The 26,991-nt window shown below is 37.0% G+C and overlaps 1 protein-coding gene across 2 annotated transcripts in view; it reads left to right on the forward strand.

Moving 5' to 3' along the window:
* RNF17 (ring finger protein 17) overlaps positions 1-26,991 on the forward strand; it is a 144,765-nt gene that overhangs the window by 20,338 nt on the left and 97,436 nt on the right. For both annotated transcript variants that reach the window (XM_058547773.1, XM_058547772.1), the window contains exons 7-10: positions 18,533-18,704; positions 19,957-20,033; positions 20,310-20,384; positions 24,484-24,785. In XM_058547773.1, coding sequence (XP_058403756.1) covers positions 18,533-18,704; positions 19,957-20,033; positions 20,310-20,384; positions 24,484-24,785 — 626 coding nt within the window. The remainder of the gene's footprint in view (positions 1-18,532; positions 18,705-19,956; positions 20,034-20,309; positions 20,385-24,483; positions 24,786-26,991) is intronic.

Raw genomic sequence — 26,991 nt, forward strand, 5'->3', positions numbered from 1 at the left:
ATTAGGTTGCCTAGAACATAGGCTCAATACATTATGAATGAATTGGTTGGTATTCTTTATGCTTCCATGTTGATACTATCTCACGTTTGGTCTTTAATTATAACATTTAAGTGATAGGTTGTGTGCATGCACATTTTTATTTACATTTTTTATTGTAGTAAATATACAAAACAAAGTTTACTGTTATAACATTTTTAAGTGTACAGTTTAGTAGCATATGGTAGTTTTCTGTTGAACTTTTTGAGGAAGCACCAAACTGTTTTCTACTGTGGCTACACGTTATATTCACACCAGCAGTGCTCAAGGGTTCCAATTTCTCCATATCCTACCAACAATTATTTTCTGTTTTTTTTTTTTTTTGATAATCACCATCCTAATGGTTATGAAGTAGTATTGTGATTTTGATTTGCATTTTCCTAATTACTGGTCACGTGGTTATCTTTTTGTGTGCTTATTTGTTGGCTGTTTGTGTATCTTCTTTGAGGAAATGTCTATTCAAGTCCTTTGCCCATTTCTGAATTGGATTATTTTGTTGTTGTTAGACTGTAGGAGTTCTTTATACATTATGGGTATTAACCCTTTATCTGATATGTCACTTTCAGATGTTTTCTCCCATTCTGTGGGTTGCCTTTTCACTCTCTTGATTGCATTCTTTGATCCACAAAAGTTGTTAATTTTATAAAGTCCAGTTTATCTATTTTTTCTTTTGTTGCCTGTGCTGTGGTGTCATATCGAAGAAATCCTTGTCAAATCTAATGTTGTGAAGCTTTTTCCCTATGTGTTCTTTGAGTTAATTGTTGTATATGGTGTAAGGGAAGGGTCCAACTTCATTCTTCCCCATTTGGATATCCAGTTTTCTCAGCACCATTTTTTGAAAAGACGGTCTTTTTTCCATTGAATGGTCTTGGCATGCTTGTCAAAATTTAGTTGAACATATATGCGAAGGTTTATTTCTTGGCTCTCTGTTTTATTCCGTTTATGCCAGTAGCACACTGTTTTGATTACTGTAGTTTTGTAGCAATTTTTGAAATCAGGATGTGTGAGCACTCCAGCTTTGTTCTGCTTTTTCAAGTTTGTTCTGGCGATTTGGGTTCCCTTGAGATTCTATATGACTTTTAGGATGGGTTTTTCTATTATGCATGAAACGTCATTGGGATTTTGATAGAGATACCTTTGAATTATATGTTGCTTTGGATAGTATTGACATCTTAACAATATTAAGTCTTTCAAACCATGACGTGGGATGTCTTTCCTTTTATTTTTGTCTTTTTTAAATTTTTTTCAGCAGTGTTGTGAAGTGTACAACAGGTGTACAAGTCTGGTGCCTCCTAGCTCAAGTTCATTCCTCAGTGTATTCCTTTTGATTCTATTGTAAAACGAATTCTTTTCTTAATTTCTTCTTCACACTGTTCATTGTTGGTATATAGAAATGCATCTGATTTTTTTGTGTTGATTTTGTATCCTATATCTTTACTGAATTCATTTATTAGCCCTACTAGTATTTTCATGGCATCTTTAGGATTTTATACCTATGAGATCATATTCTGAAAAAAGAGATCATTTTACTACTACTTTTCCAATTTGGATGCCTCTGATATCTTTTTCTTGCCTGATTACTCTGGCTAGAACTTATAGTAATATGTTAAATAGCAGTGGCACAAGCACACATCCTTATCTTATTCCTTATGTGATATTAGAAGAAAAACTGTCAATCTTTCACCATCTGGTGTATTGATAGTGATATATATGGGTTTTTCATATATAGCCTTTATTATGTTGATGTAGTTTCCCTCAATTCCTAGTTTGAGTGTTTTTATCATGAAAGGGTGTTGAAATAGTCAAATCCTTTTTCTGTATCAATTGAGAAGATCATGTAGGGGTTTTTACTTCTTGCTGTTAGTGTGGTGTGTAAAATTAACTGATTTTCATATGTTGAACCATCCTTGCCTTCCTGGAATAAATCCTACTTGGTCATGATGTATTATCCTTTTAATATGCTGCTCAGTTCGATTTACTAGTGTTTTGTTGAGGATTTTGCATCAGTACTCATAAGAGATATTGGTCTGTAGTTTTCTTTTAGTGTTTTCATATGGTTTTGGTATCAGGATAATGCTGGCTTCATAGAATGCGTCAAGAACTATTTCTGCCTCTCCAGTTTTTTGGAAGACTTTGAGAAGGATTGGTGTTAATTCTTCATTAAATTTTTGGCAGAATTCACCAGTGAAGCCATCTGGTTGAGGACTGTTCTTTTTTGGGAGGTTTTTGATTACTGATTCAATCTCCCTACTTGTTATTGGTCTGTTCAGATTTTCTATTTCTTCATGATTTGGTCTTGGTAGGTGGAGTGTTTCTAGGAATTTGTCCATTTCATCCAGGTTATCCAGTTTCTTGGCATACCATTGTTTATAGTGTTCTCTTCTAATCCTTTTCATTTCTGTAAAATTGGTCATAATGTGCCCACTTTCTTTCTTATTTTAGTTAAGTTGATTCTTCTCCCTTTTCTTTGTCAGTGTAGCTAAAGAGTTGTCAATTTTGATCTTTTCAAAGAGCCAACTTTTGGTTTCATTGATTTTTCTCTATTTTTTTCCTATTTTCTATTTTCTTACTTCCACTCTAGTCCTATTATGCCTGCCTTCTGCTAGCTTTGGGTTTAGTTTGTTCTTTTTCTAGTTCCTAGGTGTGAAGGCGTTGGTTTGCTGTCTCTTTTTTAATGTGTTTACAGCTATATGTTTGTCTTTTAGCTCTGCTTTCACTGTATCCCATAAATTTTGATATTTTGTGTTTTGTTTTCACTTATCTCAAGATACTTTCCATGTGATTTTTTTTTCTTTGACCCATTTGTGTTTGGGAACACGTTATTTAATTTTCACATGTTTGTGAATTTTCCAGTTTCCTTCTGTTGTTGATTCCTAGTTTCATTTCATCATCATCAGAAAAGATACTTGATATACTTTCAGTCTTAAAATTTACGAAGAATTGTTTTTTGACCTGACATGATCTAACCTGAAGAATGCTCTATGTATGCGTGAGGAAAATGTGTATTCTCTGTCGTTGGGTGGAGTATTCTCTGTATGTCTCTTAGGTCCAATTGGTTTATAACTTCGTTTAAGTAATCTGTTTCCTTCTTGATATTCTGTATGGTTTTCGTATCCTTTACTGGAAGTAGGATGTTAAAGTCTCCACCTATTATAGTAATGTGTCACTTAACAATGGGGTACGTTCTGAGAAATGGGTCACTGAGCGATTTTGTCACTGTGCGAACATCAGAGTATACTTAAACAAACCTAGATGGTATGGCCTACTACACACCTGGGCTATGGTGGTAGTAATCTTATGGGACCATCGTTGTAAATGCAATGCGTCATTGACTGAAGTGTTGTTATGCGGCGTATGACTGTATTGTAGAGTTCTCTCTTTCTCCCTTTGATTCAGTCAGCGTTTGCTTCATATATTTTGAAAGTGTTATATTTGTTGCATGTATGTGTTACATTTGTTGTCTTCTTGGTGATTTGACCTTTTTATCAATATATAATTAATGTCCTTTTTTGTCTCTTGTAGCAGTTTTTGACTTAAAGTCTACTTTGTCTGATGTTATAGCCATCCTAGATCTCTTTTGGTTACTGTTTGTGTGGAATGTCTTTTTCCATCCTTTCACTGTCAACTTCTGTATGTCTTTAGATCTCAAATGAGTCTCTTGTAGACCCAGCCACTGTATATGCTGTCATATTTTAAAATCTATTCTTCCACTCTTTGACTTTTGATTTGGGAGTTTAATCCATTTACATTTAAAGCAATTACTGGGGGCTGGCCTGGTGGCGCAAGCGGTTAAGTGCACACACTCCGCTGCGGCAGCCCGGGGTTCACCGGTTCCACTCCCGGTCACGCACCAATGCACCGCTTGTGAAGACATGTTGTGGTGGCGTCCCATATAAAGTGGAGGAAGACAGGCATGGATGTTAGCCCAGGGACAGTCTTCCTCAGCAAAAAGAGGAGGATTGGCAGATGTTAGCTCAGGGCTGATCTTCCTCACAAAAAACAAACAAACAAACAAAAATAAAGCAATTACTGATCAAGAAGGACTTTTGCCATGTTATTTGTTTTCAATATGTCTAATAGATTTATGTTGTTCATTTCCTCTATTACTACCTTCCCATCTGTTTACTTGATTTTTTTTGTAGTCACATTTTGATTCCCTTCTCATTTTTTTTTGCATGTTCTATAGTTAGTTTCTTTGTGGTTACCATGCGGATTACATATAACATCCTAAAATTCTAACGATCTACTTTGAACTGGTATCAGCTTAACTGAATTGCATACAAAAACTCTACTCCTTTACATCTCTACTTCATCTTTATGTTTTGTTGTCACAATTGCATCTTTTTTTTTTTTTTGTGAGGAAGATCAGCCCTGAGCTAACATCCATGCTAATCCTCCTCTTTTTGCTGAGGAAGACCGGCTCCGAGCTAACATCTATTGCCAATCCTCCCCCTTTTTTTCCCCCAAAGCCCCAGTAGATAGTTGTACATCATAGTTGCACATCCTTCTAGTTGCTGTATGTGGGACGCGGCCTCAGCATGGCCGGAGAAGCAGTGCGTCGGTGCGTGCCTGGGATCCGAACCTGGGCTGCCAGTAGCAGAGCATGCGCACTTAACCACTAAGCCACGGGGCCGGCCCCACAATTGCATCTTTATATACTGTGTACCATTAACATAGATTTATAGTCATTTTGTGTATTTGTCCTTTAAATCCTGTAGAAAATAAAAAGTGGAGTTATAAACCAAAATTACAATAACACTAGATTTTATATTTGTCCATTTATTTACCTTTGCTAGAAATGTTTATCTTTGTATAGCTTTAAGTTATTTTCTAGCCACCTTTCATTTTACCCTGAGTGGTTTTAGCATTTCTTGTAGGATACATATATTGGTAATGAACTCCATCAGCTTTTGTTTATCTGGGAATGTTTTAATTTTTCCCTAATTTTTTGAAGACCAGTTTTGCTGGGTATAGAATTCCAATGGCAGTTTTTTTCATTTCAACACTTTCAATATGTCATCTCACTGCCTTCTGGCCTCTAAAGCTTGTGCTGAGATATCAGCTGATAATTTTACTGAGGATCCTTTGTATGTGACAAATTACATTTATCTTGCTGCTTTCAAAATTCTCTATTCATCTTTCAACAGTTTGACTATATTGTGTCTTACTGTTGGGGTCTCTGAGTTTATCCTACTTTGATTTCTTGGATTTTTAGACTTGTGTATTCTGTCTAATTTTGGAAGTTTTTAGCAATTGTTTTTAAAATAATCGCTCTGCACCTTTCTCTTTCTCTTCTACTTTTGGGGCTCCCATAATGCATATGTTGGTACCTCTGAAGGTGTCCCTCAAGTCCCTTAGGCTCTGTTCACTTCTCTGCATTCTTTCTTCTTCTCCTCAGACTCAATATATTATTTCAGTTGTCCTATCTTCAAGTTTGCTGATTCCTTTTTATTCCTGCTCGGATCTGTAGTGACACCCCTCTACTAAATTTTTCATTTTGTTTATCATACTTTTGAGCTCCAGAATTTCCTTTTTTTTTTTTTTTTTTTTTGGTGAGGCGATCTGCCCTGTGCTAACATCTGCCAATACTCCTCTTTTTTTGCTGAGGAAGACTGGCCCTGGGCTAACATCCGTGCCCATCTTCCTCCACCTTATATGGGACGCCGCCACAGCATGGCTTGCCAAGCAGTGCATCAGTGCACACCCGGGATCCGAACCGGCGAACCCCGGGCCGCCGCAGCGGAGTGCACGCACTTAACTGCTTGTACCACCAGGCCGGCACCTGGTTCCTTTTTTTATTTTCTGTATCTTTGTTTGTATTCTCATTTTGGTCCTTCATTGTTTTCCTGATTTACTCTAGTTCTCTGTCTAGGTTTTCTTTAGCTTTTTGAGCATATTTAAGACAGTTGTTTTAAAGTCTTTGTCTAGTAAGCTTGATGCCTCTGCTTCTTCAGGAATGGTTTCTGCCACTCTATTTTCTTCCTTTGAATGGGCCATGTTTTCCCATGTCTTTGTATGCCTTGTGGTGTGTTGCTGAAAATTGGGCATTTGAGGTTCTTTGAAAAGATAGATAAAGTTAACAAAGTTTTATTTAGCTAGACTCATCATAAGAAAAGAAGCCTCAAATATATAAAATCAGAAATAAAAGAAGAGACGTTACAACTGATACCACAGAAATACAAAGAATTGTAAGAGACCACTATGAACAATTATACGCAGACAAGTTGGACAACCTTGAAGAAATGCATAAGTTTCTAGAGACATACAACCTTGCAAGACTTAATCATGAAGAAATAGAAAATCTGAAAAGACAATTACTAGTCAGGATATTGAATCAGTAATCAAAAACCTCTAAAAAAGTCCAGAATGAGATCGCTTCACTGGTGAGTTCTACCGAACGTTCAAAGAAAAATTAATACCAGTTCTTCTCAAACTCTGCCAAAAAGTAGAGGAGGAGGGAACACTTACAAACTCATGTTATGAGGCCAGCGGTACCCTGACATCAAAACCAAACAAGGACATCACGAGAAAAGAAAATTGCAGACCAGTATTACTAATGAACATACATATAAAAATACTCAACAAAATATTAGCAAACTGAATTCAACAACACATTAAAAGGATTATATACCATGATCAAGTGGGATTTATTACAGGGATGCAAAGATGGTACAACATTGACAAACCAATGTGATACACCATATTACAAAATTAAGGGTAAAAATCATATGATCATCTCAACACAGAAAAAGCATTTGACAAAATTCAACATCCATTTATGATAAAAACTCTCAATAAAGTGGGTATAGAGGGAACATACCTCACTGTGATAAAGGCCATATATGACAAGCCTACAGCTAACATCATACTTAATGGTAAAAAGCTGATGGCTTTTCCTCTAAGATCAGGATCAAGACAGGGGTGCCCACTCTTGCCACTTTTATTCAACATAGTATTGGAAGTCCTAACCAGAGCAGTTAGGCAAGAAAAAGAAATAAAAGGCATCCAAACTGGAAAGGAAGAAGTAAAACAGTCACTATTTGCAGATGACATGGTATTATATACAGGAAACTCTTAAGTACTTCACCAAAAAATTTTTAGAGCTAATAAACAAATTGAGTAAAGTTGAAGGATACAAAATCCATAAACAAAAATTTTTTGAATTTCTATACACTAATAAACTATCAGAAAGAAAAGAAAACAATCTCATTTATAATTGCATCAAAAAAATAAATACCTAGGAGTAAAATTAAACGAGGCAAAACACCTGTATGCTGAAAACGGTAAGACATTGATGAAAGAAATTGGAGAAGACACAAATAAATGGAAAGATGTTCCATGCTCGTGAATTGAAAGAATTAATATTCTTAAAATGTCCATAGTACTCAAAGCAATCTACAGATTCAGTGCAATCCCTACCAAACTTCCAATGGCATTTTTCATAGAACTAGAACAAACAATTCTAAAATTTGTATGAAGCCACAAAAGACCCTGAATAGCCAAAGAAATCTTGAGAAAAAACAAAGGTGGAGGCATTGTGCTCCCTGTTTTCAAACTATTTTACAAAGGTATGGTAATCAAAACAGTATGGTATTGGCATAAAAACAGCCACATAGATCAATGGAACAGAATAGAGAGCCCAAGAATAAACCCACACCTATATGGTCAATTAATTTATGACAAAGGAGCCAAGAATATACACTAGGGAAAGGACAGTCTCTTCAGTAAATGGCATTGGGAAAACTGGACCGCTGTCATACATTATGCACAAAAATTAATGCAAAACGAATTAAAGACTTGAACCAAAGACCTGAAACCATAAAACTCCAGAAGAAAACATAAGCTGTAAGCTCCTTGGCATTGGTCTTGGCAATGAATTTTTTGGATCTGACTCCAAAAGTAAAGGCAACTAAAGCAAAAATAAATAAATGGGACTACATCAAACTAAAAAACTTCTGCACAGCAAAGGAAACAGTCAACCAGATGAAAAGGTCAGTGTAATGAATGGGAAAAAATATTTGCATATTATGTATTCAATAAGAGGTTAATATCCAAAATATATAAAGAACTCATGTAACTCAATAGCAAGAGAACAAATAATCCAGCTAAAAAATGGGCAAACGACCTGAATAGACATTTTTCCAAAGAAGATATTGAAATGGCCAACAGATAAATGAAAAGATGTTCAACATCACTAATCATCAGGGAAATGCAAATCAAAACCACATTGAATGGCCTCACACCTCACACCCATTAGAATGGCTATTATCAAAAAGACAAGAGAGAACAAGTATTGGTGAGGATCTGGAGGAAAGGGAACCCTTGTGCACTGTTGGTGGGAATGTAAATTGGTGCAGCCACTGTGGAAAACAGCATAGAAGTTCCTCAAAAAATTGAGAATAGAACTACATGTGATCCAGCAATTTCACTTCTGGGTATTTATCTGAAGAAAATGAAAACATTAACTTGAAAAGATATATGCACCCCCATGTTCATTGCAGCAATATTTGCAATAGCCAAGATATGAAAACAACCTAATTGTCCATCAATGGATGAATGGATTAAGAAAATGTGGTGTATATATAGGATGGAATATTATTCAGCCATAAAAAAGAATAAACCTTGTGATTCGCAAAAACATGGATGGACCTTGAGGGCATTATGCTAAATGAAATAAGTCAAAAAGAGAAAGACAAATATCATATGATCTCACTTATATGTGGAATCTTAAAAAAAAGTTCCTCATAGATACCGAGAACACATTGGTGGTTGCCAGAAGCAGGGAATGGGAGGTGGGTGAATTCGGTGAAGAGGGTCAAAAGGTACAAACTTCCAGTTATAAAATACATAAGTCATGGGGATGTAATGTACAGCATGATGACTATAGTTAATAGTATTCTATTGTATATTTTAAAGTTACTAAGAGAGTAGATCTTAAAAGTCTTCATCACAAGGAAAAAAAAAAGTGTAACTATGTATGTTGATGGATGTTAACTAGACTTATTGTAATGATCATTTTGCACTATATACAAATAGCAAATAATTATGTTGTAAACTTGAAAATAACATAATGCTATATGTCAATTATACCTCAGTTAAAAAAATAAGAAATAAAAATAAAAAAAAAAGAAAGTTGGGCTTTTGAAAAAACAGCCACCTCTCCCAGGCTTTGCAGACTGGCTCTTTGCCATGGGCAGCCCTTTACTGAGTAGCTGAGCATTCTCTGAGCCTTGGGATCAGCCTGAAGTGAAAGCTTAAGTGTTCTCCGGTCTTTTCTGAGCATGCATCTTGGGTGGGTGTAAGTGTGGCTTTTTTTTTTTTTTCCATCGAGATCACAGTGATTTATAACATTATGTGAATTACAGGTGTACATAAATATATTTTGACTTCACCACCAAAAGTCTAGTTTCCATTTCGTCACTATACAAATGTCCTCTTTTAATGCCTTTACTCTCTCTCCACCCTCCTTCCCCTCAGGTAACCACAATCTGTTCTCTGTATCTATGTGCTTACTTGTTTGTCTTTTTATATTCCACATATGAGTGAAATCACAGTATTTGTCTATTTCTCCATCTGACTTATCTCACTTAGCTTAATACCCTCAAGGTCCATCCATGTTGTCGCAAATGGCAAGATTTTATCTTTTTTTATAGTTGAGTAGTATTACATTGTGTATATATACCACATCTTCTTTATCCATTCATCCATCAGTGGGCACTTAGGTTGCTTCCAAGTCTTGGCTATTTATTATAAATAATGCTGCAATGAACATAAGGGTGTGTATATCTTTTGGAATTAGTGTTTTCATGTTCTTTGGATAAATACCCAGAAGTGGAATAGCTAGATCATATGGTATTTCTATTTTTAATTTTTTGAGGAATGTCCATACTGTTTTCCATAGTGGCTGGACCAGTTTACATTCCCACCAGCAGTGTAGGAGGCTTCACCCTCTCCAACACTTGTTATTTTTTGTCTTTTTAATAATAGCCATTCTGACGGGCGTGAGGTGATATCTCATTGTGGCTTTGATTTGTATTTGCCTAATAATTAATGATGTTGAACATCTTTTCATGTGCCTGTTGGCCACGGTATATCTCCTTCGGAAAAATGTTCAGGTCCTCTGTGCGTTTTTTCATCAGGTGGTTTGTTATTTTGTTGTTGAGTTGTATGAATTCTTTATATATTTTGGATATTAATCCATTATCAGGTATATGATTTGCAAATATCTTCTCCCAGTCATTAGGTTGTCTCTTCGTTTTGTTGATGGTTTCCTTTGCTGTGCAGAAGCTTTTTAGTTTGATGTAGTCCTATTTGTTTCTCTTGCCTGAAGAGACATATCCAGAAAGATATTGTTAAGATCGCTGCCAAGGAGCATATGTCATATTCTAGGAGTTTTATGGTTTCAGGTTTTATTTTCAAGTCTTTAATCCATTTTGAGTTAGTTTTTGTGTCTAGTCTGAGATAGTAGTCTACTTTCATTCTTTTGCATGTGGCTGTTCAGATTTGCCAGCATCGTTTATTGAGGAGACTTTCTCCATTGTGTTCTTGGCTCCTTTGTTGAAAATCAGCTGTCCATAAATATGTGGATTTATTTCTGGGCTCTCAATTCTGTTCCGTTGATCTGTGTGTCTGTTTTTCTGCCAGTACCATGCTCCTTTGATTATTATAGCTTTGTAGTATACTTTGAAATGAGGGAATGTGATACCTCCAACTTTGTTGTGTTTTTGTTTTGTTTTTTGATGAGGAAGATTGGCTGTGAGCTAACACCTGTTGCCAGCCTTCCTCTTTTTGCCTGAGGAAGAGTGGCCCTAAGCTAACGTCTCTACCATTTTCCTCTTTTTTGTGTGTGGGTTGCCTCCACAGCATGGCTTGATGAGTGGTGTAGGTCTGCCCTCAGGATCCGAACCCACAAACCTGGGCCACTGAAGCAAAACATGCTGAACTTAACCACTATGCCACCAGGCTGGCCCCCCAGCTTTGCTCTTTTTTCTCAAGATTGCTTTGGCTCTTCAGGGTCTTTTGTCATTCCATATAAATTTTAGGATTCTTTGTGCTATTTCTGTGAAAAATCTCATTGGGATTTTGATAGGAATTGCATTGAATCTGTAGATCACTTTAGGTAGTATGGACATTGTTTTTTTTCTTTTCTTTTTTTTTTTTTTTGAGAAAGATCAGCCCTGAGCTTAACATCCATGCCAGTCCTCCTCTTTTTGCTGAGGGAGACTGGCCCTGGGCTAACATCTGTGCCCATCTTCCTCCACTTTATATGGGAGGCTGCCACAGCGTAGCTTAACAAGCGGTGCATCAGGGTGCACCTGGGATCCGAACCCTGGGCCGCTGCAGTGGAGTGCACACACTTAACCGCTGCGCCACCGGACTGGCCCCTGGACATTTTTTTTAACTATGTAATTCTTCTGTTCCATGAGCATGTATTTTTTTCTCCATTTGTGTCTTCTTCGATTTCTTTCAGCAGTGTCTTATAGTTTTCAGTGTACGGGTCTTTCACCTATTTGGTTAAATTTATTTCTAGGTATTTTATTCTTTTTGTTGTGCTTATAAATGAGATTGTATTTTTGATTTCTCTTTCTGCTAGTTTATTGTTAGTGAACAAAACTGATTTTTGTATATTAATTTTGTACCCTCTAACTTTACTGTATTCACTTGTTATTTCTAATAGTTTTTTGGTGGGTTCTTTAGGGTTTTTCTATATATAAAATCATGTCATCCTCAAATAATGACAGTTTTACTTCTTCCTTTGCAATTTGGGTACCTTGTATGTATTTTTCTTGCCTAATTCTCTGTCTAGGACTTCCAATATTATGTTGAATGAAAGTGGTGAGAGTGGGCTTTCTTTTCTTGTTTCTGTTCTTAGAGGGATGGCTTTCAGTTTTGCACTGTTGAGTATGATGTTGGCTGTGGGTTTGTCATATATGCCCTTTATTATGTTGAGGTATTTCCTCCTTTACCCGTTTTGTTGAGAGTTTTTATGAATGGATGCTGAATCTTGTTGAATGCTTTCCCTGTATCTGTTGAGATGATCATATCATTTTTATTCTTCCTTTTGTTAATGATTGATTGATTTGTGGATGTTGAACTGTCCTTGCATCCTTGGAGTAAATTTCACTTGATCGTGGTGTATGATCCTTTTAATATATTGTGGTATTCCATTTGTTAAATATTTTGTTGTGGATTTTTGCATCTATGTTCATCAGCAATGTTGGCATGTAATTTTCTTTCTTTCTTTCTTTCTTTTTTTTTTTTGGTGAGGAAGATCAGCCCTGAGCTAACATCCCTTGCCAGTCTCCCTCTTTTTTGCTGAGAAAGATTAGCCCTGAGCTAACATCTATTCTTCTCTACTTTGTATATGGGATGCTGCCACAGCACGGCTTGATGAGCAGTGGATGATCCGAATCTGCAAACCCTGGGCTACCAAAGCAGAGCGCATGAACTTAACCACTACACCGCTGGGCCAGCCCCTATAATTTTCTTTTTTTGTGTTGTGTTTGTCTGGTTTTGATATCAGGGTAATGTTGGCCTTGTAAAATGGGTTAGGAACTGTTTCCTCCTCTTCAGTTTTTTGAAAGAGTGTGAGAAGGATAGATGTTAAATCTTCCTTAAATGTTTGGTAGAATTCACCAGAGAAGCTGTCTTGTCTTGGACATTTTGCGGGGCGAGAGGGAGTTTTTGAGGTTTTTGATTACTGTTTCAATCTCCTTACTAGTGATTGGTGTGTTCAGATTATCTGTTTCTTCTTGATTGAGTTTTGGAAGGTTGTATGATTCTAAGAATTTATCCATTTCTTCTAGGTTATCCAGTTTGTTGGTGTATAGCCTCTCATAGTGTTCTCTTATATTCCTGTGTATTTTTGTGGTATCTGCTGTAATTTCTCCTCTTTTGTTTCTCATTTTATTTATTTGAACCTTCTCTTTCTTAGTGAATCTGGCTAAAGGTCTATCAATTTTGTTTATCTTTTCAAAGAGCCAGCTCTTTTCACTGATCTTTTCTATTGCCTTTTTAGTCTCTATTTTGTTTGTTTCCTTTCTGATTTTTATTATTTCCTTCCTTCTACTGATTTTGCCCTGACTTGTTCTTTTTTGTAGTTCCTTTAGGTGTAATGTTAGATTATTTATTTGAGATTTTTCTTGTTTCTTGAGGTGAACCTGTATTGCTATAAATTTCCTTCTTATTGTTGCATCCCATAGATTTTGGTATGTTGTGTTTTCATTTTCATTTGTCTCCAGGTATTTTTTGATTTCTCCTTTAATTTCTTAGTTGATCCAATAGTTATTCAGTCACATGTTGTTTGGTCTCCCCATATTTGTGACTTTCCCAGCTTTCTCCTTGTAGTTGATTTCTAGTTTTTGCACTATTGTGGTTAGAAAAGATGCTTGATATGTTTCAGTCTTCTTAAATTTATTGAGACTTGTTTTATTTCCCAGCATGTGGTCTGTCCTTGAGAAGGTTTCATGTGCACTTGAGAAGAATGTGTATTCTGCTGCTTTGGGATGGAATGTTCTATATATATCTATTAAATATGTCTGGTCTGACGTTTCATTTAAGGCCAAGTTTTCCTTGTTGAATTTCTGTTTGGATGACCTATCCATTGATGTAAGTTAGGTGTTAAAGTCTCCTACTGTTATTGTGTTGCTGTCAATTTCTTCATTTAGGTCTGTTAATAACTGCTTTATATACTTTGGTGCTCCTATTTTAGGTGCATATATGTTAATAAATGTTGCATCTTCTTGATGGATTGTCCTCTTTATCACTATAATGTCTATCTTTGTCTCTTGTTATCTTTTTTGGCTTGAAGTCTGTTTTGTCTGATGTAAGTATGACTACACCCACTTTCTTTTGGTTGCCATTTGCTTGCAGTATCATTTTCCATTCCTTCACTTTGAGCCTATGTTTGTCTTTAGAGCTGAGATAGGTCTTCTGGAAGGCAGCATATTGTTGGGTCTTATTTTTAATCCATCCTGCCACTCTGTGTCTCTTGATTGGTGAATTCAGTACATTTAAGGTAATTATTCATAGATGAGGACTTAATGCTGCCATTTTATCTTTTGTTTTCTGGTTGTTCTGTATTTCCGTTGTTTCTTCTTCCTTGTGTTTCTGCCTGCCATTTCAGTTTAGTAATTTTCTGCATGTGTTTCTCCTTTTCCTCTTTTTTTGTGTGTCATGGCTCTGCTCTGAATTTTTGTTTTGTGGTTATCATAAGGTTTATATAAAGGCTCTCTTAGATAAGATAGTCCTTTTTCTGCTGATAGCATCTTATCTCCATTAGCCTCTGCAGGTTCTGTCCTTTTCCTCTTTCCCTTCTATTTTTTTGTTGACCCAAATTATCCCTTTTTGTATTGTGAGTTGGTTACCACATTGAAGTGGTTATAGTTAGGTTTATTGCTTCCTTTTCCTTTAACCTTTCTATTATTATTAAGTTTTTACTAACCTATTCTGATATAGAGTTGGAATTTTCTGATTCTGTCACCTTGATCAAAGTTTTGTATACCTCTGCCTTATCATTTCAGGTAGGAGAGCTCCTTTCAACATTTCTTATAAGGCAGGTCTAGTGGGAATGAACTCGCTCAGCTTTTGTTTGTCTGGGAAAGTCTTTATTTCTCCTTAATATCTGAAAGATAACTGCTATATAGAGTATTCTTGGCTGACAGTTTCTATCATTCAATATTTTGAATATATCATTCCACTCTCTCCTGGCCTGTAGCATTTCTGCTGAGAAATCTGCTGGTAGCCTAATGGGGGTTCCCTTGTAGGTTATTGGGTTTTTTTTCCCCCCCGGCTGCCTTTAATATTCTTTTTTTTGTCATTGTTGACAGTTTTATTATCATATGTGTTGGAGAAGGTCTTTTTGCAGTGAGGTAATTGAGTGTTCTGTTAGCTTCATGGATTTGTATATTTAGTTTCTTCTCTAGGTTTGAGAGAGCCTCACCTGTTATTTCTTTAAATAAGCTCACTGTTCCCTTCTCTCTCTCTTTTTCTTGGCTACCCAGTTATGCTTATGTTGCCGTTTAGATAATACTTGTAGAATTTTTGCATTTTTAAAAAATCTTAGGGGCCAGCCCCGTGGCATAGTGGTTAAGTACACGCACTCCGCTGCTGGTGGCCCGGGTTCAGATCCCAGGCGCGCACCAACGCACCACTTGTCAGGCCACGCTGTGGCAGCATCCCCCACATAAAGTGGAGGAAGATGGGCATGGATGTTAGCCCAGGGCCAGTCTTCCTCAGCAAAAAGAGGAGGATTGGCATGGATGTTAGCTCAGGGCTGATCTTCCTCACACACACAAAAAATCTAAGTTCTCTCTTCTCTACTACCTGCATCGTTTCTAGGTTTCTATCTTCGAGCTCGCTAATTCTCTCTTCCATATGGTCTGCTCTATTTCCAGTGCTTTTTAATGCATTCCTCATCTCATTTATCGATTTCTTCAGCTCCAGAATTTCTGTTTAGTTCTTTTTTAGAGTTTCAATCTCTTTGGTAAAGTAGTCCTTCTATTCATTGATTTTATTCCTAAGCTCATTGAACTGCCTTTCTGAGTTTGTTTTTTTTTTTTTGGTAGCTCCTTGAGTTTCTTCGTGGCAGCTGTTTTGAATTCTATATCAGATCACAGTCTTCTGTGACATTATGTTTGATTTCTGGAGAATTGTTATTTTTTGTGTGCAATGCTGTATTCCTGTGGTTTTTTGTGGTGCTTGCTGAGTTATTTGTTTGCCAGCACATTTGTTGTAGAAACACTTTTCTTATTTAGGTATAGCTTTGTTTTGATTCAGACTTTTTAACTGGTTAGAGATTAGAGGTCTTTCTTTTGTTTTTTAGTAGGTGGTGCTATAGTGCTAGTTTTTGGTTTCTGTTACCTGAGCTGCCTCTGGCTATATTTGAGGGATCTGCACATTCCACTTTCCACCACATCTCTTTGGGGTGTCAACAGTACTCTCATCATTGCTGCCTGCGTTTCTGGGGTCACTGATGCCTTGCTGTTGCCAGTATCGCCCTGGTTGCTGGCTTTGCCACTGGAGGTACAGGGATGGCTGATGCCTCCACCACGTCTGGGATCACCTGGGTTGGAAGCTCTGCCACTGTGGCAGGGAGCAGGGTGCAGGGGAGGGTGGAGAGGGAACTGGGTTCACGAGGCACCACCTCTGCTGTTACCCGTTGCCTTGTGGTTGCAGGCGCCAGTGCAGTTGGGATGTCAGAGTCGTCTGTGCGCCTCTGCCGCTGCTACCAGCCTCTCAGCTGTGGCTGGGGGCCCAATTATAGGGCTCTGCCTCTGCTCCTGCTCCACTTCCCATGGCCACAGGTGCCACCACAGCTGGCCGGCTGGAATTGCAGGCGTTCCTCCGCTGCTTTGAGTGTGGTTTTTTTGATTCCCTTATCTACATAGCTGGTTTTAGATGTCTTAATTTCCCAGAGAATCTCACCCCAGCTTCTCCTCCAAGCCTCAAATGGTCTGTCGTATGTCTTTACCTGTGATCTCTTGCCCAAGCATCTGCAGCTCTTAGTTCTCCTGCAGCATTCCCAAGCAGTGCCTGCTGCTTCTCACTCACCTTAGCTCCAAGTTAGGTGAAGTAGACTAGTTCTTCAGGCAGCCCCCCAACAAAGTAGAACATTGCAAATAAGGTTTGCTATGTTCCCTTTGGTTAGAGAGAAGGAATTGGGAACTGTGCTACCACCTTCAGACCAAGACTGCACCGTGCTGAGGAGGAGTCTGGGCAAGGACAACTGAAAACATCATGAACTTCTCTACTGTTGTGAATGTGGCTTTTGGGCATTTGCTTGGTTGATGTACACCTTTATCTATTTTCCAGAGTCCCTGTATGATTGTTTTAACCAATTTTGGGTTATTATTTGACATCTCCATTGGGGACCAAGGGCTTACAAGTTTCCTAGTCTGCCATTTTGCTGATATCACTCCATGGGCATGAGTTTTTAGGAAGCTTACTATAACTTACTAAAATGAGCATTTTCTCCCCTAAAGGAATGACCTCAGAGATTATATATACAATACTAAAAGGTTTTTGGACTCCCTCTTCACCTTAAGAGCCTGTGTTTACATTCTTGTTATTCTTCAGTGTGGAAAACTCTCCTTTTTTGAGGCCAGATTTGATTTTGAGGGAATAATGAAAAGTTATTTGATGAATAAAATAAGTAAGTTAGACACTATAATTCTGGATACAAAATATTTTAATTGCCATAATTAGATAATTCCACCATAGGCACAGAAAAAATTTTGAGTTATGAGGTACAGATGATGAAGGAATAGCTATATAGGCTTCCTAAGTGATTACTTTGAGGATTCTAGTTAATTGACACCTAAGTTCTAGTTGGGTGGAGTCTATATTAAAATCCCATTTTATAGTCATGCAATATGTGTCTATTGATGGAAATTTTTTTGTGTATGTGTGTGAAATTTTTGTTGTACGTTATTGTTTATCAGTCACCATATAAGTGCATCCCTCCACCACTTGTGCCCACCCCCCACCCCCCTAGCCCCTGGTAACCACCAAATAGTTCTATCTGTCTGTGTGTTGGTTTATTTTCCACCTATGAGTGAAATCATGCACTGTTTGTCTTTCTCTTTCTGGCGTATTTCACTTAACATAATACCCTCCAGGTCCATCCATGTTGTTGCAAATGGGATGATTTTGTCTTTTTTTATGGCTGAGTAGTATTCCATGGTGTATATATACCACATCTTTATCCAATCATCAGTCGCAGGACACTTGGCTTGCTTCCATGTCTTGGCTATAGTGAATAATGCTGCGATGAACATAGGGGTGCATAAGCCTCTTTGGATTGTTGATTTCAGGTTTATTGGGTAGATAGCCAGTAGGGGGATAGCTGGATCATAAGGTATTTCTATTTTTAATTTTTTGAGGAATCTCCATACCGTTTTCCATAGAGGCTGCACCAGTTTGCATTCCCACCAGCAGTGGATTAGGGTTTCAATTTCTCCACAGCCTCTCCAGCATTTGTTGCTTTTTGTCTTGGTGATTATAGCCGTTCTAACAGGTGTAAGATGATATCTTAGTGTGGTTTTGATTTGTATTTCCCTGATGATTAGTGATGTTGAGCATCTTTTCATGTGCCTATTTGCCATCTATATATATTGATGATAATTTTTAAATGTGCAGGTAGATCCTGCAGGTGAGAAAGGAGTACAGGTATGTCTTTGTAATGGCTCAAGTGACTGCAGGAATGCCAGGGTCTCTTACTTTAGGTGGAATCATCTAGGATCTGTCTTACCTCTGTAAGTCTGTGGCAGCTGTATCTGTGACATGAGATACAAAATTTACTTTTTCTCTAGTTATACATGCATAACTTTCAACTGTAATACGTTTCAGTTCAACTGAATGTCTCATTTAACCATGTTATGTTTACTAGTTCATAAACTAGTGAAATTACGCTTTCAATTCTGTTCACTTACTGTAAATTCACTTTTATATAAATATTTATGAAATACTGCAAAATAACTTTGGGATCTTAATGAAGGAAAAAGAACCTCTGTGAAGAAGTAGTAAGAAATACAGATGATTATTTATCAAATGTAATAATGGCTAAAAGCTACATTGAAGAGAAAAAAAATGATTTGGATGCAGCTATGAAGATAGCAAGAGAGTTAAAATCAGCACCTTCTCTAAGGACATATTGTGACCTGAATCAGGTAATTTTAATAGTTCATAATGTGAATTATTTCTGTGGTAGTTTATTTTACATACTCTGGAATATGATATTTAAGACATAACAAGAAGAATTTGTTTTTTAGATTATCCTAACTTGTATTGGCATCAATTTAGAATTCTTAGGTATTTGAATTCTAAGACAAACATTAATAAATCTGTTTAGCTTTTTATTGTTATGATTTAGGGAAATGGTGCAGTAAGGTCTTTATAACACGTGATCTGAGAGCAAGTAGGATGACAGTGAGTCAAAAGTTGTTGTTTCTAGGACACTTGAATAAAAAATGAGGACAAATAAGAGTAACAAATTAAATGGAACTCTCTTTTCATAAACAATTTAGGTATTAGTGTCAACTCTTGATTTAAAAACTTCTCAAGATCCCATTCAGGTTTTTCTCTCGGCCCCCTCCCCCCTTAAATGTGAGGTCAGGATACAAGGTGTTTCAGCTGTGTCCTATCATCTAATCATGTGCCTGGAGGTCAGGGCTGGGCAAAAATAGAAACATGTTTCTTATGAGATCTTTTGGCAGGACGGGGTTAACCATCAATCTTCTTTACTAATTTCTCCCTTGCTCCCTTAGATCCTTTGAATCCTCATGGCCTCATTTCCCGTAGGTAATCAGATTTTTGGACTGAACTGAGGTATAAAAATAGAAGTCATTGGTTTACCTGCCTCCAAAGTCTCTAACTTTAAATGAAAGGAGAAGAGTTTGCCACCATCTTACTCCCTCCAACTGTAATTCTAAAGACAATAATAGTCGTTTCCTGTGTATTACACGTACATTAGAAAATGAAAAAAGGTAGTAAGATTTGGTCTTTACCCTAGTTAGCTTCATTAGGAAGTTGGGGCAAAAAAAAGAGAGAAACATTTGAGGATAGCATTGCAGATACAAAATGAATCTGATCAGAATTTTCTCTGATCATGTAGCTATATCCTATTTATTAACTAGTGTCTTTTGTTGTTGTTATCTGTTAATACATACCTCCAAAAGATTTTAAATTCCTTTAGGGGAAAAAGTCATAAACACTTATTTGCATCCCTTCCTTTGCGTGCCTAAAAATCAAACTTTGAACGCATTAATTAGTAAAATACCTAAAGAGTAAAGAGTAAATAGTAAAGAGTAAAGAGTAAGAGTAAAGAGTAAAATACCTAAAATACCTAAAATCTTACTCTGTTTCAACAGTATTTATAACAAGAGGAAATTCACATGAGCGCCACTTCTCTTTTGATTCTAGATTATCCGGACTTTGAAGTTAACATGTAAGAGTGAATTGTCACAAGTTAGCTCTTTAAAACTAAGGAACTCTCCCAGGTAAATAAGTTATAATTCAGGAGAATATAACAATTAAGTATAAAAATGTATTACAGCCTAGACTTATTAAAATAGCAAGCAATTATAAATTGAAAATTTGGGTCATAAATGTTTCCCGAGTTAGCAGCCAAATGAAAATTAGTGTAATTTATGATAAATTGGAAAGTTATTTAAATGTTCTTTTAGAGTTTTTAATGTCTGCAGCTGATTTTTATTTAGAGGGAGTAATAAACTTGTATTAGAACATTTACTTACATGCTAAGTGTTTTATTTTAGGTTGAATATGAATTGCAGTGAGATCATCTGCATGTTCAACAATATGGGAAAGATTGAATTTGAGGACTCAAGAAAGTAAGTTATTTATAAAAATGGGAACATGCCATTGTGTCTGACATGGCCTAAGAGACAGAAAAATTGATGTTTAGTGTAGTATGATTCATAAGCTGAAAAACAACATAAAGGGCAAAATAGTTTCTATCAGTTAAATTCTGTGTAAAATATTTAAGAACTAAAAGATCTAGAAGGGATCAGTATTCAGTGATACGTGTCAAAGTTATCTTTGAGATTCATTCATTCCGCCAGTATTGACCACTGGCTTTATACCAGGCACTAACACCCTACGTATTGAGATATATGCAGAGAAGTTACAATAAGCAGAGGATGACGCATGTAAACAATAAAGTAGTTTACAATAAAGTAAACAATAAAGTAAACAATAATTGCTATGATAGTAGTAGATGCAGAATTTAGTGGAGATGCCAAGGAAGGAAATAGTCAGTTCTTCTGGAGGTAGCAGGGGACTTGGAAAGAGGAGATATTTTCCCTCATCTGTGAAAAATGAGTAGCAATTGGAAAGGAGGACAAAAAGGAGGTAGGCATCTTAGCAGGAAGAAATGTATGGGCAGTGAGATAACGTACTACATTCAGGGAACTGCGTATATAACTCCATATGGCAGAGGATACATAGAGGCTAACTCCTGAAGGTTTTGTATGCTATGCAGTGGTGTTTGAACTTTATTTTCTAGACCTGTGCTATCCAGTATGGTAGCCATTCACCATGTGTGGCCACTTAAATTTAAGCATAAATTAATTAAAACTAAATAGAATGAAAAATTCAGTTCCTCATGTGCATTAGCCACATTTCAAGTGCTCAGTAACCACATGTGGCTACCGTATTGCACAGTGCAGCACATTTTCATCATCGCAGAAAATTCTGTTGGACAGCACAGCTGTAGACAATAGAAAACCACTAAAAGATTTTCAGCTTAAAAGTAAAAATAATTAGGTTAAAAATTTAAAGGATAAATCTGGTGGCCATTTAGAGGATTATTTGGAAGAATATGAGGCTGGAGGCTGAAGGGTCAGTTAGGCTATTGTATCAGTAGTTTCAGCAAATGATGAGAAACCAAACGTGGACAGTAACACTGGAGAGGAATAGATTATGATAAATGCTAAATAGGGAAATTTGATGGAACTTAGTAATAGTTTGAGTGTGAGGAATGAGGAAAAGGGAAATGTCATCAGTGATTTACAGGTCTGGCTTTGGTGATTAAGTTGATGGATTGTGGTATTATTCACCAAGATTGGGAATACAGGGAGGAAAGAAGTTGGGAGAGGGAAGATAGTGGACATGTTGAGTTACGGTTTACCAGATGTCTGGGGAGAAATGTCCAGAGGGCAGTTGGCTAAATGTGCTAGAATTTAAGAAGAGGTATTGGACTTTATTCTAGTTTTAGGATTAGTCAGAGTAGATGGTTTAGAAACCCCCCAAAAGAAAATAAGTTCATTTACTTGCAGATGGTATGTCTCCAGGGGAAATTGTCCCCCAAGAAGCGTCACAGTCATTACCTTAGGAAACTAATCAGAGTCCGGCCCAGGTTTATAAGCTCAGTAGCAGACATGAGCAGATCCACTCTAAGCCAGGTAAACTCATAAGCTGAGTTCACAAAACTGATGTATAGTCAGAATGCCAGTTTATTAACTTAAGGGGCAAATATAATTGCCACAGGGACTAGAATAGTTATATTGGCATTCTTTTCCAATGTCCAGATAGAGACGAGAAGCCAAATTATTGGAAGTTGCTTTGTTTGTGGTCTTGTTTGGAATAAAGGGAATAAGATTAATCAAATAGCTTAACAGCAGTAGGCCTAGACAGGCTGCTACTTTCCTTGCCACCACAAGGAAGACCTTGCCAGAGGACTAGAGTACCAGTCCTTTGGCTCAAGTCATCTTCCCTCAAATATGGAACACTGCCCCATATTTGCCTCTGTGACTTTACTTTTTGTGCTTCTGTGGATAATCATCATCCTTTCTTTTTTTTTTTGGTGAGGAAAATTGTCCCTGAGCTAACATCTCTGCCAATCTTCCTCTGTTTTTTGTATGTGGGACGCCTCCACAGCATGGCTTGATGAGTGGTGTGTAGGTCCACACCCGGGATCCAAACCTGCGAACCCTGGGCTGCCAAAGCAGAGCATGTGAACTTAACCCTTATGCTACTCGGCTGGTCCCTCATCATCCTTTCTAATCAGTAGATTCTTCTGGAGAGTTTCATAAGCTGAATATGGTTATTATCAAATATTTTTAATAACCAAAAGCTGTTCTGTTTCTTGAAGAGTCTGTGTTGATCTTGTCTTGATTTTATATTTAACTCAGAGTAGTCTTTTAAATTTTTTCCCAGTTTTTAGGGAAAGTTTCCTTGTAACCTGCCTCTATTGATTACAGGTGGTAATTATTATTTTTTTTTTGGGGGGGGGAAGATTGGCTGTCTGCTAACATCTGTTGCCAATCTTCCTCTTTTTTTTTTTCTTTTTTCTCCCCAAAGCCCCAGTACCTAGTTGTGTATCATAGCTGTATAGTTGTGGCTTTTCTATGTGCGATGCCGCCTCAGCATGGCTTGATGAGCGGTCAGCAGGTCCGCGACTGGGATCTGAACTGGGGAACCCCAGGGCACTGAAGCCGAAAGCATGAACCCAACCGCTACGCCACTGGGCCAGCCCCAACAGGTGGTAATTAAACAGTGGGTTTGCCCAGTGAGAGCAGGTATTGAAGTAGGTCAAGGACAGTACCCTGGAAAAATATTAAATATTAAGACAGGGAAAGGGTAACCTGCAAAAAAGCAACTGAGAAGGAGCAGGCAGAGATTAAAAGACAAACAGGAGCGAGTGGTGTTCTAGAAGTCAAAGGAGAGGTTTATGAGACTGGAGATGGTTGACGGTGTTAAATGTCTCAGTAAAGTCAGATAACAGTTGTTATAAAAAGAAGTGTTTAGATTGCGAAGTTGTATATGTATCCTCAGAAGGTGTTTGGACCTTTATTCAACGTGTATTAGTTTTACTTGAGTTAAATGCATACCCTCTGTTGGAAGAGATAGATATGATGTCATTACAGAATTCATTTGGCTTTGTTGGTTCTTATTTCTAAAATGGCTTCTTAAATGATGATCTGTGAAGAAGCTACATCCATCCTGAGTTAACTAAAATACAAGCTTTTTGAGGCTTTATCAAAGAAATGAGATTGAATTTCCTTTTTTTTCGGTGGGCGGGGAGCCGGAGATTGTCCCTGAGCTAACATCAAGCTAACATCAGTGCCAGTCTTCCTCTATTTTGTATGTGGGATGCTGCCAAAACATGACTTGATGAGTGGTATGTAGGTCCACGCCAGGGATCGGAACCCGCAAACCCCAGGCTGCCAAAGTGGTGTGCGCAAACGTAACCACTACGCCACCGGGCTGGGCCCTCCTTGATAGAATTTCTGTACTTGTAGATTTGTAGCCTAAATCTGTGTCAATATATGAAGAAGAAAATATGGAGTAAAACGAATAAATAACCAGCTGTGGGTTAGTGACTATTGAGTAATCATACCCAGAGGATTTGGACTAATAGTGATTTTTAGCCTAGCCAGAGGTTTCTAGTGATTTGCTCAGGATTGTACCCTTCACTGTTTACTGCACTTTATTCTTAAGCCAGTGAATTAAAAGAAGGAATAATCTTAACATAATTTAAAATCTAAGCCAAATCAAAATGACTTCTTTTGATTTGCACGTATATCTGCTGTCCTTTTAGGATCAGATCATTGTGACATGACTGTATCAAGTTCTTTCTTCAGCTTCTCATTGATTATACCTCTTGTTGACTTTTTAAAACCCCTGGGCTTGCTTGGGGTTGGGAATGAGCAGAAGTTTCTTTTTTGGGTAATAGAAATGTTCTAAAATTAGATTGTGGTGATGGTTGTACAACTCTGTAAATTTAGTAAAAATTATTGAATTTTATGGTATGTAAATTATACATCAATAAAGCTGTTTAAAAGGTACCCATGGGGCACCTATACAACTTGAACCTTTTGTATGTATCACAGTGTTAACTGTCATGTGGAAAGGAAATGGCTTGAAAGTGAATATAAAAAATTTATGGAATGATTTATAGTAGCTGTACGCCTCTATATTTTTAAACAGATGTGATCCCCAAGAAAATGAAATTGGACAGAATGTTCAAAAGAAATATAAAAAGGAATTTTTTTGTTGTGATACATACCCATCACTAGAAAGGAAAAAGGTTGACTTGCCTGTCCTAACTAATGAAGCCCCACCAACTCCTTTGCAACGGAAAACCAACTATGTGCGTTTAGAAGCAAAAAACACCCAGCCACAGAAAGAAGTTGTTGCAACAATGTCCTCTAAAACCATTGCTGCTCTCCCTCAGGTGGGATCTAGCCCTGATGTGATAATTGAAGAAATTATTGAAGAAAACCTGGAAAGTGAGTGAAAAACAAAAGCAAGGAAATAATATATCATGTCTGTAGTTAGAAACAAAATCAGTACCTTTTTGTCCCTATACTTGACAGAAGCATGTTGCTGTTATCTTACACCTCATTATGAGTTAACACCTGTTGATTCCATGCCCCCACTTTCACATTTTCCGAAGTTAGGATAATTTTTATTTTTAATGCAATAATATAGCTAAGCTCTGAGATGTAAATTTAATATTTGGTTTAAATTTAAAATTTGGTTTTTAGCATTCCACGTATAAACCTTGTATAAAAGATGAAAATATAAATAAATGAGAGAGATTTGTAGAAGCAGTTTGATAACTTCGACCTTAAATTTGAGAACAACTTCTCTTGAATCTTTGTTCTGAGATATAATCTGTTATAAAATGAACTGTCATGAGTATAATAGCATCTATTTTGTAATATTTAAATATATCATAACTGTTTGATTAGGTTTCCCATGTTGGTATTCTCACCATTAACCTGAGAGTGAGATACTACTGTGTGTAGTTATACAGTACTGTCAGTCTTCTTTAGGACGATTTTCAAGATCCACTTTGGTTTTCTCCCCCACTCCCCATCTGTTTCATTGGCTCTCCAGAATGATGTTTTGAATACAAAAAAAGGACATGCTGTTTTCTCTCATTTCCGCTGTATTATCATCACTGATATCTCAGAGTTAAGAAACCTATCATGACTTTACTTACTAATACAAGGGGTCTTGCCATTCCAGTATTTTGCCAGTTCAAACACAGGTTTTTAAACAACAGTGTGCCGTTGTCAACTTAATAAAATTAGTACAATTGCCTTTATTTCCTATTTTGATGAAGCATGCATCACAGATTATCTTGTGGAGACACCTAGACATCCACAAAAGCCTCTTCAGAAAAAATCGCCTGTTCCTTTTAGATCAAAAGCAGGTACTTTAACAACTCTGAAGTTGATGTAGTAGAGTTTGCTGTGTGTATAGTAACTTTTGTGTAGCGTGAGGCAGTGAGTAAAATGGATTTTACTGATAACTAGAACTTATTCCTTTTTAATGTTAAAAGTTTTGGCTGTTATTGGCAAAAATATTTCTGAAATTTATAGCACTTCTCTCAGCTGTCTCCCCAGTTACACATACTTATCTTTTTACCCCATCCTCATTATGGGTATTATTCTTCGTGATATATTTTGGATAGTTACAATGATCCATTTGTTCAATTTTTATCATCTGTCTATGCTTGGGTATCTCCAATTCCATTCCTCCTAGTGTTTGTTTTTTTGTGTGTGTGTGTTTTTTTGCTGAGGAAGATTCGCTCTGAGCTAACATCATTGTATGTGGGGTGCCACCACAGCGTGGCTGCCAATGAGCCGTGTAGGTCCGCGCCCAGGAACTGAACCTGGGCCACTGAAGCAGAGCGTTCCAAACTTAACCACTGTGTCACCGGGCCAGCCCCCATCCTAGTCTTTGTTTTTTTAAACATTTTTAGTAGATAAAACACCTACATTGTTCAAAATTAAATATATATATTAAAATACCCTGTGAAACTTTTCCCCTAACCTGTTCCATCCATTCTCTCCCACGCTTCCGGAGTTTGTTTATGCATATAGAAATACACATTATTTTTCTGTTTTTTTGTTTTTTTCCACAAACACAAACATACCCTACACACTGTTCTGTTCTTTTAATTCCTTTCTTAGCATTGTATTCTGGAGATCTTTTCATATCAGTAGAAACACTTGGTTTATTTACTATTATATACAAAAAATTTCTCACTTTTACTCCACCCTACCCCTCCCTCCACCAAAACACTCACATCTTCCCCCAAATGCTGCTCGGTATGTTGTCTCTGCTCACACATTTTTTCACACCTCTCTAACCTGATAAGATTTGGGATTTGAGTGTTGTTGTAATACAGTAGAGTTAAGGCATAAACTCTTGACTGTAGAATCTAACTACCACATGAGTTGCAATTCCACTTATTTAACATATTTTGCAAGTAAAATGAAATATTTGCAGTTCAGATTGCTAAAAAAATCGTTGTTGAAAGTGAGATCTATTTATCAGTCTAGTTATTATTTTGGGTTTGGACTCTTGTGGGGCCTAAGTATTCTAGAGTTTGCAATGCCATGAGACACTTAGAGGATATTACATTCAGTTTTTGTGAATTCTTTCCTAACTTATGGTTTATTATGTGTTTTAAATATTCTT

The sequence above is a fragment of the Diceros bicornis genome, chromosome 9 (genome assembly GCF_020826845.1).
Source record: "Diceros bicornis minor isolate mBicDic1 chromosome 9, mDicBic1.mat.cur, whole genome shotgun sequence".
NCBI classification, from domain to species: domain Eukaryota; kingdom Metazoa; phylum Chordata; class Mammalia; order Perissodactyla; family Rhinocerotidae; genus Diceros; species Diceros bicornis.